This window comes from Colobus angolensis, unplaced genomic scaffold, assembly GCF_000951035.1.
Source record: "Colobus angolensis palliatus isolate OR3802 unplaced genomic scaffold, Cang.pa_1.0 Scaffold28, whole genome shotgun sequence".
In the NCBI taxonomy this organism is placed as follows: domain Eukaryota; kingdom Metazoa; phylum Chordata; class Mammalia; order Primates; family Cercopithecidae; genus Colobus; species Colobus angolensis.
In genome coordinates, this window is record NW_012116043.1 from 1415732 (window position 1) to 1438080 (window position 22349).

At 43.5% G+C, this 22349-nt stretch overlaps 1 protein-coding gene across 1 annotated transcript in view; it reads right to left on the reverse strand.

Annotated features, from left to right (window-relative positions):
- The window catches only part of LOC105516376, a 65001-nt gene that overhangs the window by 6311 nt on the left and 36341 nt on the right, over positions 1-22349 (reverse strand). The window contains 4 exon segments of the mRNA XM_011948572.1: positions 1486-1566; positions 1568-1684; positions 11554-11651; positions 14599-14661. Coding sequence (XP_011803962.1) covers positions 1486-1566; positions 1568-1684; positions 11554-11651; positions 14599-14661 — 359 coding nt within the window.

A 22349-nucleotide genomic window follows, 5' to 3' on the forward strand; every position in this document is an offset into this window, starting at 1 on the left:
CTTTCTTTCTTTCTTTCATTCTTTCTTTCTTTCTTTCCTCTTTCTCTCTTTCTCTTGAGACAGGGTCTCTCACTCTGTTGCTCAGGCTAGAGTACGGTGGCACGATCATGGCCCTCTGCAACCTCCACCTCCTGGGTTCAAGCAATTCTTCCACCTCAGCCTCCCAAGTAGCTGGGACCACAGGTGCATGCCACCATGCCCAGCTAATTTTTGTAGCTTTTGTAGATATGGGTTCTCACCGTGTTGCCCAGGCTGGTCTCAAACTCCTGGGCTCATGTGACCTGCCTGCCTCGGCCTCCCAAAGTGCTGGGATTACAGGTGTGAGCCACCGAGCCCAGTGGGCCCTGCATCTTTCTATGCACAGATTTTCCAAATTCAACCTACATAAACTCGTGGCTGCTCTCCATCCCTGTGTTCCCCACCAATTGCTGGTTTCTTTGCAGAATCCCTTCTCTTGTTGCCTCGTCTCTACCCTGGAGAACCAGGTTCACCTCTTAGCTATTACACAGCCTCACCTCACTTCCAGAAGTAACTAGAACCCTTTGAACACCTGGTTGGTATCTCTATTAGCTGCATTTGCTGACAGAATTTACTTGTCTGGGTTAGAATTCTTGATTTTTCACTTTCTGCATAACTTTGGGCAAGGTGTTCACTTTCTGTAGTACTGTTTTCTCACCTATACAAATAGAAAGCATAATAGCACTTACCCCGTAATGTTGTTAGGAGGATTAAATGAGCTAATACATAGTCCACCCACAGAACTGCAGGCCGATGTCATGGTGGCCCACAAGCAGACCCAAAAGCAGGTGGCTCACACCTGAGGCTTAAAAGCATCGCAGAGCTCAGCATAACCAAGCAGAAGAAGAGAAAGAAAGACCAAGACAAGGTGAAACTCAAGGAAGTGATGGAATGAGCAAAAAGATGAAGGAGCAGAAGCAGTGTGGCCAGGACAAGTGGACCCCAGCCCAGGTGGCCTTCAAGAATCTGCAGAACAAATGGAGAGGATCCTGAAGAAAGCATCCAAAACCTCCAGGCAGAGCGTGGAGGACTTCAGCTGACACCTGCTGCACACACTTCAGGAGCAGGACGAGGTTCCGGCAGGAGCAGGACGAGGTTCCGGCAGGAGCAGGACGAGGTTCCAGTGGCCAGCTGGACGACGTGGCCTCCGCCCCGGGGATGGAGCAGCTTTGGGAAGCGGGAGTCCACATTGCAGTAATGTCCGTTTCCTTTGGTATTTTCTAGAAACACTGCTTTGCATGCACCCTCGAATCTCCTCCTGCGACAGTGCTTTTCAGAGCTGGGCACCCTCATTCTGGAACTTGATTAAAGTGAAACAGTCCTTTTACTCAGCGTAGGTTTCTTGGTGGCACACAGGAAGTACACCTTTTCGGGTAAATGGGAAGTTTTAAAAGCTTATCCAGAAGTAAAGGCCACTTTTGTGTCCATGTCTTGTAAAAATGTTTTTACCCTCGAGCTGTGTCTCACCCTCTGAGGCCAGCCAGCTGTCTTCGCCAGGATGAGATGATCCGCAGAGGATGAGGGGCTAATGCCAGCGTGACGTGCAGGGTGCAGACTCCTGTGAGACCCAATGTGGGTGCCCTTCCAGGCGTCCTCCAGCTGTTCCCTGCAGGCCCCAGGAAAGCCACTTGCAGCTTTGCGGTCCTCCAATGGCCTCCTCGGCCACGTGGCCGGTGAGACTGTGCAGCCTGATAGAAAAGCAGCCATCTAGGGCAGGGATGGACCATGTGCCTCGTCCCTTTCTGGGTTTGTCCCCCTAGATCCACCTTCCAAAAACTACTAATGGGCATTGCCCACTGATTGCCACTTTTCTTTGTAATGAAGCTCAGACGTGGGCTGCCTTGGCCCTCAGCTCAGAACCCCAAGGAGCCTCTTGAGTTTACTCAGAGTTGACAGATCACATGGGGCTCTTTGGCATCCCTGTGCCCTAAGGACACCTCAGGGGTAACACGACCGGGACAGAGCCCAGCACAGACAGACATGGGTGCAGTCAAATGGTAGAGCCCAGGTACCAGCGCTGGAGGGCCAGGAGGCCTGTGTGTGCCAGGTAAGGGTCCACCTGCATGTACTATTGGGAAAAATGGTCTCTTTGGGGAGAAATAGCCTCTGTTAATGTAGATATTTAAAGAATAACAAAGGCAGAAGAGAAAATCCAAGTGTGGAGTTTGGAGTTGTCTGCAAACTGTAGAATAAAGCAAAAACTAGTTATTAAAAAGTGAGCTCATATAGACAAATAAGTTAGAAAATTGATGTATTATCATAGTTTGATAGATATTTGCTTTTAAAATTATAATTGCAAAAATCATAGTCCTTTGAATCATCAGTCTATATAAACTTCACTCTCATCAGACTAAAATACATTTTAGTACAAATGAAGGGATGGCATTTCATTTATTTTAGAATATTTTCACAGAAGATTTCATACATCTGGCAAAATGTAATTGTATGTTAAATACGTATCTCATTTCCACATTTAGCGTATAAGAGGAAAATTATTTGAGGTCAAAATTCCTCTTGAAATTCCTTTAAATCAACTGTAAATTATAGAGTATGCATGTATTTGTGTATATAATCCTTTTAAGTAATAACTATGCCTCTCAACGTGTTGAAAGTCACTGAGTTAGACCAAAACTTTAATGAAAGAGAAAACAACACACAGCTAGGTAAGAAGCTGTCCAGTCCTTATCATGAATTCAGCATACTGGAGAAGCCACACGTGTCCCTTCTTGCCTGCAGGGTTGACTCCATTGGGTTCCGCTGCTGACCTCAGCAGACAATCCTCGATTATCTTGTTGTGAAGATTAAGGAGATCATAGACAACACCTTGCTAAGGATTGAGTTTTAATGCTGGTGCTTTAATTATCCTTTCATGCTACAAAACCATGTGAGGCAAGGTATTAACATCTAAGTTTTTTTTGAAAGCATCAAGAATTCCAAAATCAGGTACAAAATCAAAAGGCAGATTTTCAAACAAAACCTTTGAAAAGTGGTTCTTTAATGCTTAAAGGATCTCCCCCTTTTCTAGAACAGAGAAGTGTCAAGAGAAGTGAGCAAGAAAAAATTTCTTTGGACAGAGCTTGGTGAAGAGTCATCTTTATGTTTAAAGGCAATCTTGAAACTCATGGGCACTGTGGTCTGGGATCTGAGTCCTGCTTAGAATGTGTGAGGCTCAGAAGGGCTGGTTTCCTGTTGGGTATCAGAGCTGGGAGGTGCTTCTAATCCTAGAAGGGACGTGGGCTCTCAGAAGGCACTGGAGGAACAAGGCTTCATGTCCTGTGCACCAGAAATGGGTAAGTCCTGAGTTGACTGTGACATTTGGCATTTACTGTCCAAAGAGAGATGTGTTTGAATATGAGCATGTTTGCTATTGATACTTATGCATAAAAAATAGACAAGGCTGGGAGTTACACCAGGCAATCAGAACTCTGTGGTCCTCTAGCCATGCAGAGAACCAGCCTGGAGCCATTGAAACAGCACCCTTGGAGGGCAATGCGGCCTGGGCAGAGTCAGAGTGGGGTGGATGAACAAATAAAAGTAGTTGTGGAGGTTCAGGAGGGGTCTGCAGAAGCACACTATGCATAGCTCAGGGGGATCGCCATCTGAGTGCCCGACAGGGTACCTTCCAGGAGCCCAGAGAACGAATCAGACTGAAACTTCCACCAGACCAGAGACCTCAAGCCAGCTGAAGACAGTATGTCACAATCTCCTATCTCTTTTGTGTCCTTTCTTCCTTTTCCTTCCCCTTCCCCTCACCAACCCTGGCAAGATTAGAAACCCCAGAAAGAAGAGAGGGGAGAGAGAAGAGAAACTTTCCCCACCATTTCCCACCAAAGTCTTCCAGCTAGAGCTGGGAAAGGAAATAATTTAATGTAGAATTGTATTGGAAATTTTCCGTGATATTTTGAATCAATTATTCTAATTTAGACTGTTTGCAACTTTTAGGGGAACACAGGACTACTACTGACCCTAAGAGAGGTGGTGGCAAGTCCTGGGCTAGCTGAAATTTTCATCCATTTACAGGAAGGATTAACTCATTGGAGAAAATTGAAGGGCTCAGGGAAACAGAATAATTGCATTTTAATGATATCCCATAAATTGCATCTTCAGTCTACCTATTACTAGTGATTTTCTTGTGTTTCCATTCCTCCTATTAACAAATACTTACAAAATACTGTGTGAATCACTTTCTTTAAGAAATACAACTATGATATGACTTCAGCTTACTGAACACAGGTTGTTTAAAGTTCAAAGCATTCGTGTAAATGCTTTCATTAATCTAATTCTTCTTTACAACAAAAACATAATCCCTCTGGCTTATTACAAAGAAAATCCCCCTTAAAACATTTTGAAGATATTAAGAAGTCTGATGTATATTAATGTCTCCCTCAGCTTCCTACAAGTCAGTTTCAAATACTTTTTACATTTTACTTTCAGGCTTCAGATTGTGACAAGGGGGTCAACTTGGTGAATAGAAAATTACCCTGCATTGAAAAGACTGCTGCTGGATCCACATCCTAGGTTCAGCTTTTATGAGCCGTGGGGCTCAGGAGAGGGGAGATTTACTAAATACATGATCTGGAGGAAGTATAAAGAAAATAGTAATAAAGAACAATGCCTTGAAGATTGTAAACACTGAAAGTTGGTGGCTGAGTTTTATCCTATCATTTAGGATTTTTTTTTTTCGTCTTAAGGACAGAATTGCAGCAGGAACCAACTGAGAGCAGAAGTTGTCTGGGGCTGTTTCTGGGAGGCTGGGTGTTGGGGGTGGAGGTGGGGAAAACAGGGACCTGAGTCCCAAGGACTAGAACGAAGCCAGTGCCTTTCTCTTCCTTCCTGCTGATCTCAGCTTGTCTGGTCTTGGTTTGGACTCCTCTGTTCCCACAGCAAAGTCTTCTCCACAAGGTTAAACAGCACCCATCTCTCTCTCCAGCCTTTGTCTCTGGTGGCAAGGCTTTCACTCCAGTTTTAAACTTTAAAAATCTAGAGAGAGTCTCAGGCCTGGATCGGTTTCCATGCCTATCCCGAATCTATCCTGGGGGAATAGGCAGCTAAGATTGTCCAGGTTGAGCCGGGTTCCTCCATGGGGTCAGAGGAAGGATGGGGTGCACGCTGCTGTAAAAACTAAAGTAGAGGTTCCTCTTCAAAGAGACTTTCCTCCCCATCTAACTAGGAATAAATAGTAACTTCTCTTAGAAGCAAACTTTATTCAAAGACCTGTGCTAACATTCTTAAATATCTGCTAGCCGTAATAAAGAAATCAGTGTACTTTACGTTCTTAGCTCCCACAATTTAGCCTAAATATTTCTCCTGGCATACTTATACTGGACCAAGCAAGCATTAGGTCATAGCCTGTTCCTCCTCCTTATTTGGAGGTGTGTTTACCTTTCTCAGCATTCCACAAGTGACTTCCTCCTTCCTTTGTTCTCCTCTGCCTTTGCCTCTTTTAAAAAGTTCTAAGTTACCAGCCAATCGGGACAGACACAGAATGTGAGGTCCCGTTCCAGCCAGTGGTAAATGCACACAGCAGCAGGGTGGACGCGTCAGGTGATAAATGACCCTGTCTCCTGTGTTCGGTGTCCTCTCGTGGCAAAATTGCTGGCGAGTGTACTCTTTCTGCAGAAAGTAAAAACACGGTCTTGCTAAGAAAATTATATTGATGTTCAAATGCTACTTCTTTGCAACATCAGGAAACAAGCATTTCTAACACTGCTAAGAGAAAGGAGGAAAAAGCCGTGGAGTAGGATCAGACAGAAAGTTGGAGAATATTAGATGCCAATGTAAGTCCGCTCAGTAAGCCTCTGAGTTTCTCCCAGAGGCAGGCAGGCACTGCTGATCGCTAAGGATCCAAGGACAAGAAAGGCATGTGGCTACCCCTTGCAGATGGCACCCATTCACTGTGAGGAACAGAGCTGTCACCCAACAATCACAGCACACTGTGAGGAGCTAGCATAGACAAGTTAGAAAGCAGCATTGTGGCAGCTCTCACAAGGGGTTAGTGGTCTCCGCCCTGGGCAGGTAGGCACCAACGACCTCCTAAGATTCTTGATTGAGGCCTTGTAGGATGAGTAACGGTGTCCCAAAGACAACAGTAGGAGTGGCTTCCAGACAAGGCATGGAATGGCAGGGCCGCAGGCAGTACCGGAATGGTACCAGATTTTGGGATTCAAAGGAGTAAGCAGGAAAATAGAAGAGTTGCACCTACTCATGGATACATGGGCAGGTGTCAGCACGGAGGGTATTGCCGCTGCGCTAAAGAGCTGGCAACTTGTTTCTGAGCATGGTTAAAAAATAAGCTGGTGATATGACTATCATGAAGAATAGGAACAGGCCTCATAATTGTGGACTCCGGATAGGCACCGTGCTTTGTGTGTTTCACCCCGTGAATAGGTGCTGTTCTAGTTCTTTATTTTATTTATTTATTTTTCAGATGGAGTCTCGCTCTGTCACCCAGGCTGGAGTGCAATGGTGCAATCTCAGCTCACGGCAACCTCCACCTCCCTGGTTCAAGCAATTCTCCTGCCTCAGCCTCCCGAGTAGCTGGGACTACAGGCACAAGCCACCACGCCCGGCTAATTTTTGCATTTTTAGTAGAGACAGGGTTTCATCATGTTAGCCAGGATGGTCTCAATCTATCGACCTTGTGATCCGCCCATCTTGGCCTCTCAAAGTGCTGGGATTACAGGCGTGAGCCACCGAGCCCGGCCGGTGCTGTTCTAGTTCTTATGGTGCAGGTGAGAAAACCAGGCTTAGAAGATCTGTATGCTTTATCCAGGATCCCTCAGACAGTAAATGGCAGATCTGGAAAGTCACTTCACTACACTACACAGCCTCTTGAAAAAGGCAATGCATGTGGCAAGCAGAATATAGAGAAATACTGAAAATGAGGCATTATTACTTTCAAGCCAACGTCAGAAACAAATAACTAACATACTGGACATTATAGAATATGTGAGCTCACAATTTGCCCTGTGAAACTCATCAGCATTATCTCAGCTCCTCAAATGTCCACTTGAGTGGGCTGAATTGCAGTTGTATTTGTTTTACTGTGATTTCTGTGAACTATGTTTTGAATTTCAACATTTCTTCATCAGAGAATAACCAACAATGATTTCAGGGAAAGAAATCATTTCTTTGTAAAGTAAAAAAAGTTCTACTTTCTTACTAAAACTGGCTATTTCTTTTTTATTTATTCATTTATTTTTATGAGATGGAGTCTTACTCTGTTACCTAGTCTGTGATCTCAGCTCACTGCAACCTCCACCTCCCGGGTTCAAGTGATTCTCCTGCTCTAGCCTCCTGAGTAGCTGGGACTACAGGCAGGCACCACCACACCTGGCTATTTTTTTTTTCTTTTTTGTATTTTTAGTAGAGACTGGATTTCACCATGTTGGCCAGGCTGGTCTCACTCAGGTGATCCACCCACAGCCTGAGGCCTCCCAAAGTGCTGGGATTACAGGCGTGAGCCACCATGCAGGTCAAGAGTCGGCTATTTCTTGAAGCATGCATATGTATGTAATAACAGTTCATATTCATGGAGCACCTGTTCCATGCTGAGCTCATTACAGGTGGTCTGCATCTGAATTGCTAATTAACTGCCAAGGACTTAAGCGCGGTTGCACAGAAAAGGATTAAAGCACACACACAAAAAACAGTTACCGATTATGACAGAGCCTTGTGGCCAGCCTTGAAGAGAGCAGGAAAAGAAAAAAGAAAAAAAAAAAAATGGGAGAAAGGGTACACCAGGATGAAATAAGCCAGCTAAATAAGCCACCTTAATAATCAGAAGTTGACTTCTGGAATCCATTTTTAATGTTAATTATTGATACTTTGAGTGCTGGGATTACAGGCGGGAGCCATGGCACTCCGCCGGTGTAGCTATTTTGTAGCTATTTTGAGATTTTTTTTTTTTTTCCCACGATGGTAACCAAAGAGGGAAAATGTCTAAGTGCTAGCTTGACAGCATGGAGATTTTTTAAGGGTCCTCTTAGTTCTCTGACTTCTGAACTTTAAATATTTATGGAAGCATTAATAATAAATCCGTCTTTGCTGTTGACATTAGTGGCAATGCCTGATCGTAAGGCATGGATTTCACCTTGGCCTTCGAACCCCAAAGAAAAATTCCATTTGTCTCTGGAATAAGAGGCACAATTATTGGGAGGGGAAAAAAAATGCCTGCCTGACTCCAGAAATTCTTTTCATGGAGAACTTTCCTGATTCAGTTTCTAAACAAGCTTCACTGCAGATGTTCTGGCTATCTCTGTATGCATTTCTTACACGTGTTTTCTGAGATGTGCTAATTTTTGAGAAAACACTCTCCTCCCTACCTTCTCTTTTCTCTTAACTATATGGTATATATAACCCATGCCTTTGGAAGAATCAATTTTATGCTTTGTGAAGCCTTCAAGACAGGATATTGGTGAAAAATCAGGCAGCAGAGGGGGTGGAGGGGATGTATTAGTCTTGTCTCATGCTGCTAATAAAGACATACCCAAGACTGGGTAATTTATAAAGAAAAAGAGGATAATGGACTCACAGTTCCACGTGGCTGGAAAGGTCTCACAATCGTGGCAGAAGGCGAAAGGCATGTCTTACATGGCAGCAGGCAAGAGAAAGCATGTGCAGGGGAACCCCCCTTTATAAAACTCTCTCTATAGATTTCATGAGACTTATTCACTGTCACAAGAACGAGAGCTTCTGGGCCAGAGTGAATGCTTTCATCTACCTCAACCTTTTGCTTTAATAATACACGCAGGAGACTGGAGAAATGGAGCACTGTCACTCCACTCAACTTACTGTTTTCAGCTTCTTAAATTTTTTCCCAGGTTCTTCTCCTTAATTCCTTCAATTCCAAAATAGATGTGGGCCAAAGATGATACTTATATTTACAGCTAAGCTGCTCAGGTGCCTCAGCGAAAAGATTGAAAACTCTCTTAGCTCTCCCCACAGGGCCAGCCTGTTTGTAGGTATAAAGTCTGGGCTGTCTAAGCAATGCAAAAGGAAAATATCTTGGGCCTTTTCAAGCTGGGAACGGCTTAAGGCAAACCTGCCTCCCATTCTATTCAAAGTCACCCCTGTGCTCACAGAAACAGATGCATATCTGATTGCCTCCTTTGGAAAAACTTCTCAGAAACCCAAAAGAATGCAACCGTTTGTCTCTCACCTACCTGTGACCTGAAAGCTCTCAGTGGGGGAGGGGGAAGCTTGCTTTGAGTTGTCCCTGTCTTTCTGGATGGATCTAATGTACTTCTTACATATATTGATTGACAGCTCATGTCTCCCTAAAATGTGTAAAACCAAGCTGTGCCCGGACCACCTTGGGCACATGTCATCAGGACTCCTGAGGCTGTCACCAGCGTGTCTTGGTGTAATAAATAAACTGTGGCAAAATAAACTGTGTAAATTAACTGAGACCTGTCTCAGATTTTCTGGGTTCACAGAAATTTTACACAAAAGGAAAAAAGAAGTTTCCTTTAGTAAAAATCCTTGTTAAAACATCTCCCATTGCATCTTAAGGCTGTATATTTTCCTTCCTATCATGTTGGTGAAACTTTCCGATGGCCCACATCCATTTGAGAGACAGGACTAGCTGGATTTCCTAGGCCGACTAAGAATCCCTAAGCCTAGCTGGGAAGGTGACCCTTCCAGCTTTAAACAGGGGGCTTGCAACTTAGCTCACACCCGACCAATCAGATAGTAAAGAGACTTCACTAAAATGCGAATTAGGCAAACACAGGAGGTAAAGAAATAGCCAATTGTCTACTGCCTGAGAGCACAGCGGGAGGGACAATGATCAGGATATAAACCCAGGCATTGGAGCCGGCAATGGCCACCCCCTTGGGGTCCCCTCCCTTTGTATGGGAGCTCTGTTTTCACTCTATTAAATCTTGCAACTGCACTTTTCTGGTCTGTGTTTGTTATGGCTGGAACTGAGCTTTTGCTCGCCGTCCACCACTGCTGCTGGCCGCCATTGCATACCCGTGGCTGACTTCCATCCCCTCTGGATCCGGCAGGGTGTCCTCTGTGTTCCTGGTCCAGCAAGGTGCTCGTTGCCGCTCCCGATCGGGGTAAAGTCTCGCCATTGTTCCCGCATGGCCAAGTTCCCCAGGGTTCGTCCTAATCGAGCTAAACACTAGTGAGTGGGTTTCATGGTTCTCTTCCATGACCCACGGCTTCTCACAGGGCTATAATACCCACTGCATGGCCCAAGATTCCATTCCTTGGAATCTGTGAGGCCAAGAACCCCAGCTCAGAGAACACAAGGCTTGCCACCATCTTGGAAGTGGCCGCCACCATGTTGGGAGCCTGGAAGCAAGGACCCCGAGTAACACTTTCATCCTTGAATGAGAAAATGTCTGGTCCAGCTTGGTATTGTAACGTAAACGTGGTGGGTGCATTTTCTTTCCCTTGAATTCCTTCACCATTTACCCAAATTTTCATTCTAACTTTCTCGAATGGAGCATAGTCAAAGCGAATGTCCAGTAACCAAGCAACCTGAGGGATGGAGAAGGATGGGGCTGCCAGTGGTCTGGGTAAGGAAATTGCTCTGTTGCTTTGTCTTCTCCGTGTTTGGGGTTTCCACTGCTCTAGGGAGCAGCGGTCGGAATCTGGATTTTGGTCGGGTCTGACCTCCATGCTGACAGCTCACACAGCCAAGTTCAGCCCCTTTCGTTATTTCTTTCTGACCCAGTAGAGAGATGGCTGGCCATTCTTGGCTGGCCCCTGTTGTAGGTCCTGGGGGACCTGCCTGGGACTTCCCATCACTGGTGTTTTATAAGCTGATCATCTTTGAATGAAAAGGGCTCCTCAGTGATGTGAGCCACACCTGCCTGGTGGGCTGCCCTCTCCGTGTGCCCACTTTCATTCACAGTCAAACACAGCGGTGGGTTTGGCCGAGTTCTCTGTACCAGCTGATGCTCCTTAGGGTGCAGGTTTCTGGAAGCCCTGCTCAATCTGCTTTCAACAAAACAGAGGAAGTCACTGATGAATAGAACTACGAAGCCCAAGAGTAGAACTGACTGACTAGACTCAGGGGCCAGAATAATGAATCCAGTCTCTCTCTCCTTCTCTGTGTCTTTGGTAAATGTTAGATTTTATTTTCAGATTCCACTCACCATCTCAGGCTTCTATGATCCATATGTTACTGATACCTGAGGAAAAAATGTAGCATCTTTATCTGATAATTTCTTAGGAGTCCCAAAACTCACACTAATAATCAGCTCCACCTCTTGAAAATTCATAATAATCAGCTCAACCTATTCAAAATCCCAACACTTAACTGTGGCCACCATGTTCAGAGGGATGGAGTGAAGAGGACTGGAGAAGCCCCCGTCATGTGCCTCCTGGTTCCTAATGACAGCAGCAGGAAAGAGGGTGGGTTTTTGATGCTCTAACTGGTCAGAAGGAAAAACCTCATTAAAATTCCCAGGTAATAAAAATAACTAAATCCAAATAAAATTTGGTACCGTGAGCCTAACAAATGAGTTGGGACATGAACAACATCAACAACAATTGTCTGCCCTGATAGCCACTAATGACCTCTGGGTGAGGCAGGACCGTTTTGCCAGAAGAGGTTCTGCGTCTTGTGGCTATGGATGGCTCTCTATTCTTGTTACCAGCCCATGAAAACGATACAGCTCCGATTAGTGGAGGAACACCAGCTGCTTCATCTCAAGTCCAATTAGAAAAAAACGACACAGACACACGTGGAATAGTTTTAAGGAACAGAGCGTTTAATAGGCAAGAAGGAAGGGAGAAGACAAAAGGGAGAAGACAAAAGGAAGAAGCTCCCCTGTACGGAGACAGACAGGGGGGTCTCCAAAGCCAAAAGAGGAAACCCGAAGTGGGATGGATACCCGCCAGGTATATGTAGAGGCTGGAGGAGGTGGTGTCTGATTTGCTTAGGGGATTGGTTTGACCAGGCATGTCATTTACGTGGGCCTGGAAAAAACTGGCCCTCCCACCCTAGTCTTTTAATATGCAAATGCAGGCCGCCATGATGTTCCACACACTTGGGGATGGGTGGGGTGGCCATGTTGCCAGGAACACGTGGGGCAAGGGCGAGAAGGCAGAGGGATCCCCAGGTTTGGGTGGACCTAGTTTCTAATGGCTCACATTTGCATATCAAAGGTCGCCTGTTTGGCTCTAAGAGCTGGGGCTTTCCAGCTAGACAAGAAACATCTTTAAAAATGAAAATTTCCCAAGGACCCCTTTTTCTCTCTATCTGCCTAAAATAATTTCTTAAAAACTCCTACCACAAAAGCATCCTCCTTCTTTAAATATTCCTTTGTTTATTTTACTAGGCGGAAAGAGCTAGTGTTGACACCATTGTTCAATTTAAAGACCTAATTGAAATTACTCGATTTTACATAAATTCTCAGAATAGGTATCAAATTCCCTGGGTCCATCATCCACATAAAAAGAGAAATTAGGGTGTTCAGCGCCTTTCTTAATATGCAAAACTAAAATTCTGGATGCCATTAATAAGATAGTTCCTTCTTTTTCAGACTGTCAGAAACATTACAGTCAGACAAAGATTCTGGTTTACTTTTCTCAAGGAAAGTGGAACTGATGTTGGAATTGTGAGGAGATTTAGACATCATCAGAAAACAATTCACATCATGATGTTGGAAATCTCCTTTCTTCTTTAGTTCTGTCGATGTGGTATAAAAGAGTATATATTTTATTTAAATTTCCATCTTTATTCAGTTACAACTGATAAATAAAATTGTAGACAATTAAAGTGTACAATATGATGTTTGGATATACATATACATTGTGGAGTAATTACCACAATCGAGCTGTTTAACATATCCCATCTCACATAATTACCATTGTGTGTGTGTGTGTGTGTGTTTAGTGAGAGCATTTAATATTTCAATCCTTAGCAAATTTCTAGTCTATAATACAGCACTATTACCTATGGTCACAATGCAGTACATAGATCTCCAGAACTTATTTATCCTGCATAAGTGAGATTTTGTACCCTTTGACCAATATCTCCCTATTTTCCTCTCCCTGCAGCGCCCGCAACCATCCTTATACTCTCTGCTTCTATGAAGATGATTAGTTTCAATCCACCTCCTAGGGGTAGCAGTTTCAGTAATCAAACATTCACATTCCTGCATTGATTAGCAAATGCCTAATCAGAAAGTCCACACTCCAGAAGTTCTCACTAAAGCCTGTCAGCTGACATCTTCTATGTCTGCTCAACACTGGAGGTCTCACTAGCTAGTGTAATTTGTCTAGAAGTGCTTTTTCCTTGGAAAGTTTAGTGGTGTGTTCTCTAGCAACATGGATGTAGAAAATGGGCTTTCACTGACGAGAAAGGCAGATGGAATAAACTGAATCAGTCACTCCTCACACCTGCAAAACAAGGTCTCACCATCTCATAAGCCCCATACTCTGTACTTGTAGGGAGTACACATGAAGTCAAATGCCTAAACCACACTCCATCCAGTCACTGAGATGGCAAATTCTGGTTGCCAGATACCAACTGTGACGGATTTCTTCTTTTAGAACATTGTCATAGCTGTCTCATGGGACTCTTTTAGGGCATGTGTTATGGACTGACTCGTGTTCCCCAAGACTCATGTGTTGAAGTCTTTGTTTTGTTGTTGTTGTAGTTGTTGTTATTGTTGTTGTTTGAGATGGAGTTTTGCTCTGTTGCCCAGGCTGGAGTACAGTGAGGCGGTCTCCCCTCATTGGAACCTCCACCTCCCAGGTTCAAGCGAGTCTCCGGCCTTAGCCTCCCAAGTAGCTGGGATTGCAGGCATGTGTCGCCACACCCAGCTAATTTTTGTATTTTTAGTAGAAATGGGGTTTCACCATGTTGGCCAGGCTGGTCGCGAACTCTTGACCTCACGTGATCCACCTGCCTTGGCCTCCCAAAATGCTGGGATTAGAGACATGAGCCACCACGCCAAGCCTCATGTTTTGAAGTCTGAACCTCCAATGTGACTGTACTTGGATATAGGGCCTTTAAAGGACTAATGAAGATTAACTGAGGTTGTAAAAATTGAGCCTAATCCAGTTTGATTTGTGTTCCTAGGAGAAGAGGAAGAGACATGAGAGATGTGCACACTGAAAAAAGACCAAGTGGGGACACAGTGCGAAGGTGGCATCTGCACGCCAAGGAGAAGGACCTCAGAAGAAACTGAGCCAGCCAGCACCACACCTTCGTCTTTGACCTCCAGCCTCCACAACTGTGAGAAATACCTTTCTGTTGTTTAATCCATCCAGGCTGTGTCATTTTGTTATTGCAACCTCAGAGACCATTACAGAATGTGTGGTTAGATCACTTACAAGGATACAGGATCTGGGTATCATATAGTCTACAGAATGTATGGACCGCTATGTTCCTGATTGATAATATGTATTAGTTATCAAATACTCACGTGTATGGCAGAATTTGTCCTATACTTTGCTAACAATTTGTTTCCTCTTAATCTGATTGTGAAGTTGGAGAAAAGGCTAATCCCTTGCCCAGCTCAAACTCTGACAACTATGTAATATTATTTCAAAAATGGTTGCTCATGACCCAAAGGGCTGAGGCTACTTCATGGCATTTGCTCTTTGACTCACGTGGACAATCTCTAGAAATACACCTGAAGTCGCCTGATGAAGTGCCCAACATTTCCCATTGCTCTAGGTATTTTTAGAATGGAAATGAGATGATAATGAAGCCTGAGGTCTTCTTGAAGTCATTTGGTTGGCTTTCTTGCCTCTAACCAGTTTCAGCTGGTCTGGTTACCAAGGGAACATTTTATTGCAGGTATCCTTAAAGAGTAACAGAGTTAGGATTGGATAGAAATTCAGCTTTGTCATGTAGGCATTACACTACGTAACACTAACACCAGGGAAGAGAGTACCCTTCTCACGAGTGGGTCTCTGTCACCAAGGAGGTGGTGGGGTGGAGCTCTGCCTGCCAACCAAACCTTACATCAAGACTTTATTCTCTTCTTATGCTCTAGAATTTCACAGTAGTATTGGAGATAGGACATTTCCTTAAAGAAAGATGGAAAGCTATAACAGGTTGCTATTGATCCACTGCATACAAACAGCTTCCGTGTCTGCAAATTATTCTGGTTGACTTGTGTCCAGTCCTGGTCATATAAGGCCTTCAAAGTCTCACTGGTTCATTGTAGAAACACAGACATTTAAAAACCTCCCATGTTGGCTGGGCGCAGCGGCTCTGTAATCCCAGCACTTTGGGAGGCCAAGGCAGGTGGATCACTTGAGGTCAGGGGTTTGAGACCAGCCTAGCCAACATGGTGAAACCCCATTTTTATAAAAAATAAAAATTAGCCGGGCGTGGTGGTGGGCGCCTGCAATCCCAGCTACTCACAAGGCTGAGGCGTGAGAATCGCTGAAACCTAGGAGGTAGAGACTGCAATGCACCGAGATCATGCCATTGCACTCCAGCCTGAGTGTCAGAGCGAGACCCTGTCTCAGAACAGAAACAAAAACAACAACGAAAAAACCTCCCATGTTCTTAGGCTCTGGCTCTGTCCAGGACATCGGCTGTCCGTAGAACAACCTGAGGGCTATTTCCCAGCCACTAATTCCAGAGGTTTCCAGAGGGTTTTATTCCCTTCCTCTCTGAACACTGCAGTCCATCAGGGTTTCAGGTAGTCCTGGTTTCCCAAAGTCTTGGTTGAAACATGAAACACGACGTTTGACCAAAAAAAAGAAAAGGAAAAAAGCCCCTATCCTAATGCAACAGTGACCCCAAAACAATTCAGCAAGTGCATCAGGCCTCATAGAACCATTTGTTAAATCAACTCTTTCAGCTTCTGCCAATGGCCATTCTCTCCATAAGTCTCAGGCAAAATTCCCAGTGGGAGGCAAATGAAGCTGTGTCTACACGTCTGCTGTCCTCCCTCCCACACACCCTCTCCACTTCCTTCCTCGGTAGGTCACAATCAAAGCACTTATGCAAACTTAGCAATTCTTAAGCTCCGCCCCCCGGGTTTACACCATTCTCCTGCCTCAGCCTCCTGAGTAGCTGGGACTACAGGCGCCCGCCACCTCGCCTGGCTAGTTTTTTGTATTTTTCAGTAGAGACGGGGTTTCACCATATTAGTCAGGATGGTCTCGATCTCCTGACCTTGTGATCCGCCCGTCTTGGCCTCCCAAAGTGCTGGGATTACAGGCTTGAGCCACCGCGCCCGGCCTTAGTGATTCTTTATAATTTCTTATCCATTGAATCTCTCATACTCTGCTTTATCAGTTTTCCATGACCATGAGACACTCGCAGAATAAGCTGGCACTTGGGACAACTGCAGATGAAAAATAGATCATTGGAGGTTGTGACCTAGCAAGGAAGATTAGGTTTATCCACAGAAATGTTAGAAAAGCGGGAGCCTAGGAGAGCCAGGTGTCACCATTTTAAAATTAACTCCATCTTTAAACTTGCAACACACATTCCTTGCCAATCATGACCCATGGTCATAAAATATTTACTGCTGAGGAAACAGCTTGGCAATGCCTGCAAGGACAAACTCCTACTGCAGCAGAAAGTCCAGATATCCCAATATCACGTAACAACACACACTTTTAAGAACTGTATAATCATGCTTTCATGTACTTGTAAACTAAAATGTCAAGGATAACTTTCTTTAAATGGCCAAAGTACTAAATCTTGTCACACTGTCAGAACACCCCCACACAGAGAGAGCTCAGCTTTTACATAGATAAGACCCCTGTGTAAGAATAGTTTAAACCAAAGACAGGGCATTCCTCCTTTTGCTTTCTGAGGACACCCTACTCTGAAACTGAACAGTTTTCAGTAAACGATCTCTTCTCACTGCACTCTACGACTCGCCATGAATCCCTTTCTGCGTGAGGTCAAGGAACCCTCTCTTGAGGTCTGGATCATAGGGACCCCTTTTTCCAGCAACACAAACATTGACAATATAAAAATAAAGAATGTGTTTATCTATGATATTGATGTCTATATCCATAAGTATAGCTACTTCAAATCTGTCTCTTTATCTAGTTATCTAACTATATGTCTATCTGTATCTAATTTCTAACATATTGTTGTAGGAGGTCATAACAGAACCTATTATAAAGCGACAGTCTCTTGCTTCTATTTTCTATTATTTCCCATTCAGTTCAGATAAAAGTCTTTTTGGAGGACCCTCCCCAACACGTGCTGGAACAGTTACTCCAGCACAGCCACTCCAGCCTGGATCTCATTTTTGCTTCTTCCGGACTTCTCGCTGTGCAGATGTTACACTCACGCTCTCCGCTGGCCTCCTGCTCCTGCTCTGAAAGCGAGCAGTTGTCTCTCTGGGTGGCATTTGAAGTCCAAGTTGGGTATCTTGACAGTGCCCTGGTATTCCCACTGCAGGAGGGTGGCCTCTTCTGTTAGCAGTGACAGTTATTACAGAACAATGCCTGGAGAGATGACAACTTAGAGCAATTTCATTGACTTTCCCCTTGACAACTCAGCTCCCACACTAGAGCGGGTGAGGCAGTGCTTAGGAATAACAAAGCAAAATCGTGAAGCCAGGACTCCCCTGAGTTTGCTTTCTCACTGGATTTTAATTTTTATTATTATTATTATTTTGAGATGGTGTTTCACTGCAGTCACCCAGGCTGGAGTGCAACGGTGGGATCTCAGCTCACTGCGACCTCTGCCTCCTGGGTCCATACTATTCTCCTGCTTCAGCCTCCCGAGTAGCTGGGATTACAGGCACCCGCCACCACACCCAGCTCATTTTTGTATTTTTAGTAGAGACAGGGTTTCACCATGTTGGCCAAGCTGGTCTTGAACTCCTGACCTCAGGTGCCTTGGCCTCCCAAAGTGCTGGGATTACAGTTGTGACCCACGGTGCCCAGCCTTTCACTAGATTTTTGGAAAATGTCATAGAATGATTCAGGGTTCCAGATTCAATTTACTATAAGGTGAAATAAGTGGTCTGGTTAGCAAGTAGCTGGCTTTTCTTTGGTATGAGGATAAAAAGAGGGTGGCTACTTCCTATGGCTTTCCAAACAGTCTCCATTTCACTTAGTTCAAGAACACATAATGTTCATATAACAAAGAAATGATACATATTTGAGGTGATGATATGCTAAGTTGCCTACTTGGATCATTCTGCCATGTATACAGGTATCAAAACATCATATTGTATGCCATAAATATATACAATGACTATTTGTGAATTTAAAATCAAACTATAAAAATTACATTACACTGATGTTCTAAGATGACTTCTGAGACATTTAGCATGTGTTGAGTACTTATACTAAGTCTCTCACTGCTTCTAGTCGTTGAAAAGGTTTATACTATAAGTAAACATAATTATTATCATATTCATTTTACAGATCAGGAAACTAAAGTGCAGAAATAAATATTTGTCCAAATCTGCACGAGAAAGAGGTTCGACATAGGGCTAGCACCCAGGGATATCTAGTTTTCAAGACCCACCCTCTCACGTAGTACACTGCCCTGCCCTCCACTCACTGCAGTTAGGATTCAGGAGCAATAACCGGACACATTCAAGCCAGTTTACATCTTTACAGAAATTTCCGCCCATTTTGATTAGTGAAGAGTCACATCTTTAGCTATGATGTGGCTCCCAGAATTCCTCCAAGTCAGAGTATAAACAGAGCTAGACATAGTTCAGATAGTTGTGTCATACGAAAAACAATTTTTAAAGAATACAGAATCGATCAATCAAGTAGAAAATGACATGGTTTTCATTAGGCTAAAAGTAATTCAGTCAATGCAACTCTTAAGCCCCATGGGTGGAAACTTTTGGTTCATAAAAAGTGTTTAGTTCATATCTGAGCTGAAACAACTTTCAATCTCATCTTCAAGTAGAAAGATGGCAAGGGCTCCTTTACACACCAATAAAATTAGAACAAATACGTATAAGCAACTAGTACAATCCTGGAATATTCTGGGCACCAAATAAATATCATGGATGCATCTTATGCAGCCAGACAGGATGGCCCAACTATCAGATATCCGAAGGTTCCTAGATGTGGATCCTCTGAATTCCCTGTGCAACATGAAATCCTGTTATTCTTGGCAACAGATCGTGCTTTCTGAAAAAGTGTGTCCTAACTGAGATAACATTGAAATTTTCTGTTTAAAGACACCTCAAATGACTGTGTTCAGGAGCCAGTGTTCCCATCAATGGATCTGAAGATATTCTGAAGCTTCTAGAAATAATAAATGGCATCTGAAATTATTTCAAGATGAATCATCCTGGGAAGACTTTGAAGGTTAGTCTGAAATTGTGCATAGCAACCCAGAAAAGCTGTGCTTTGCCCAGCTAAAGTGTGGTCCCTGAAAGTCATCACCTGGGCCAGGTAAGCTGCTAGGCCACCCAGAGAAGAAAAATACAGAGCAGCCTATGGGCAGATTTTCTTACCCAAGGCCAGTTTAGACAGAGGAGTCACTTAAGTAATTGTCCACTTCTTTCTTTCTTCAATCCTGGAGAATATTTACTTTTGGAACATTCACTTTACTCCTCACATAGCCATATTTTTCTCACTTAACTCCATCTCTTCTTCTCTTTAAGGCCTGGTAGAAAATGGGCAAATTTTATAAAATGAGGCAGAAGTGCCTCTAACATTGCCCGTATGTGGGAAGATGAAATCTAGGAAAGAGAGCTTAGAAGGAGAGAGTCATGGTACCCATTGGGGTTCCTCAATGAGAACATTGCAGAAGGTGTAAATTGGTGGGCTCAAGGCTGAATACAGCCTATAGGTATGTTTTCTTGGCCTACACATCATTGCTTTTAAAATTGGTTTTCAACAGTCAAAGTTCAGGGGGTTTTATATGCAGGGTCCTGGGTTTCAGACTACTCTTAAAAGTTTAGAAGATGGGCAATGCTGGGCCTGTGTTTCTGCATAGCAGCAAAGGCCAGGAGCAGAGTAGCAGCTGCTTGCATTAGAGGCAGCATTAGATCTTCAGGACACCACAGTCTCCACCACTCCCAATTGCCTTAGCCTGATTTCTGACACTCATTTATGTCACTTCTGAGGCTGCTATGAGCACTGGAGTTTGTGCCCCCCGTTTTAATACCTTTGGAAAACATTAATAAAAAACACATTTCCACAAATAGACTGGGCACTATGGCTGAAATGCAAAAATTAATCAGACCTACATCCTGCCCCCATATAAAAGTAAAGTGTGGAAGAGCATGTATAGTATGTTTCTATTTGGGAAAAAAAAAAAAAAACCCACATCTTCTCTCTCTATAAGCAATGCAGATGCACAGTGCATAAATCCCAAAGATCTCTTAGCATTGGATGCAGTAGATATATCTACACGATTTGAATTTTTTAATCAAATGCTTATATTAATTTTTTAATAAGAGATCTAATTGTTATGATAGTTTCCATAGATGGTTATCATAAATATTGTTCCTCTTTCTACGCACATTACACTCAAATCATCAAGAAAAGGAGTCAATTTCTCTTCCCTGGGCTAGCGCTATAACTTACCTTGAACAAGAGAAGGTGGTAACGGGTCACTATGATGATTCCAGTCACAGTCTATAAGAGGTCCAGCAGCTTTTGCTTTCTCTCTGGGGAAAACCAGGTACCGTGTAGAAACTAGAGCCATTCTGTGGCTGCCATGCCATGAGGAAGCTCACACAAGTCATGTGGATAGGGATGACCCAAGTAACCCGGCTCTCAGTGACCCCAGAGGCCTGAGGTGTGTGATCCCAGTCGAGCCACCACGATTTGTGACATCCCAGCCAAGGATCCAAACATCGTGGAGCAGAGAAAGCCCCTCTCATCCTAGCTTGTCTGCATTCCTGCTACAAAAGTGGTGAGCAAATAAATGATTGCTTTAAGCTCCTCATTTGGAGTTGTTTATTATGTTGTGATAGATCCTTGAAACAATAATGAAGCAAACATTGTGCATTCTAGGACTCAAACCGTAGAAAAGGGGTGTGCACAAGACAAGCTGGACACAGAGAATCATATCCTCTGTCTGACTGAGAAATATTGCAGATGCAATATAATGCATCTATCACCAAAGGGCATCTCAGGTAGGTCCAAGTTGAGCTTAGCAGACTGTATTCAGTTGTGAGCCATTGAAGGTTATAGCAGGAGTGTCTCCCATGCTTCATTGTGAAGTCTCTAAGACAAAACAACCCCCTCTGAGCTTTAGTTTCCACACAAATGGGTAATATTGCTATCTCACCCTTCCCAAAGGCTTGGTGAGAAAATGAAATAATGTAACTGTGGCTGAAAGTGTTTTGTTACTTGGGAAGGGCATACAGATCTGGTGAGTTACTAGAGGAGAGTTAAAGAAAAACAACATTCAGGTACTGACTTCAAGCGAAGCCACTTCATGAAAGGCAATGTAAAGTAGGAGGTAAGACTGTGGACACAGTGGCCTGGTTAAGACCTTGGTTCTGTGACTTATGCACTGTTTGCCTTGCAGCAGGGTGCTTGGAAACTCTGTGTCTTATTTTGCTCATGGTGAATGAGAATTGTAACACACACATTACGGGGGCATTTTGTAGTATTAATGAGTTAACATGCAAATATGCTTAAAACAGTGCTTAGCACACACTAAGAGCTCAGTAAATATGAGCCATTTATTTTATTATCATTGCTACTCTAATTAGGACTTAGAACATCTTCATAGTGCTATATAGTTCTGTTTCTACAACATACAGTTAATTCATAACATTTCAGATGTGATGCTGCATTTCATCTACCATTATCTTTATGAGAAAGTGTCACCGAAATTCTCACTAGTCAGCCACCTATTTCTGCTTGAACTTTTTCTGAGACAGAAATTTCTATCTCAGAGAAGCCTCTAATTTTTTAGTTTATTTGCTTGAGATAAATACACAGGAGAGAAAGTATCGAGGTAACTGGTATGTTCACTTCTAAGGCAGTTGTCAAATCACCCTCCATAAAACCTCCAGTAATTTTTTGACCTCCTAGTAAACCTGTTAGGTGCATACTTCAACATTTTCTGCCAACAACGAAAACACAACCTTTTAAAATATTGTTCAGTTTGATCAGTGAAAAAAAGTAATTTGTAATTTTATTTTGATTCTTTTTGTTACTAATGCTGTTGATTTATTTCTCAAATGTTTAATTTTCATATTTTCTTTTATTACTGCTGACTTGCTTTCTCAGGCTTGTCATGTATGATTTGTCTGTTGAGTTGTTTTATTATAACCAGATGTTTTTGCTGTTATTCTGTTTTGCGATTGTGTGTGTATATGTGTGTTTGTGTGTGACTGTTGTGCAAGGCAGTTTCAACTTTGTTCTTCATTATTGACCTCTCTTACCCTGAGGAGACTTTTAAGACTATTTCCTAATCATTTCCCTCCCTCCATGAA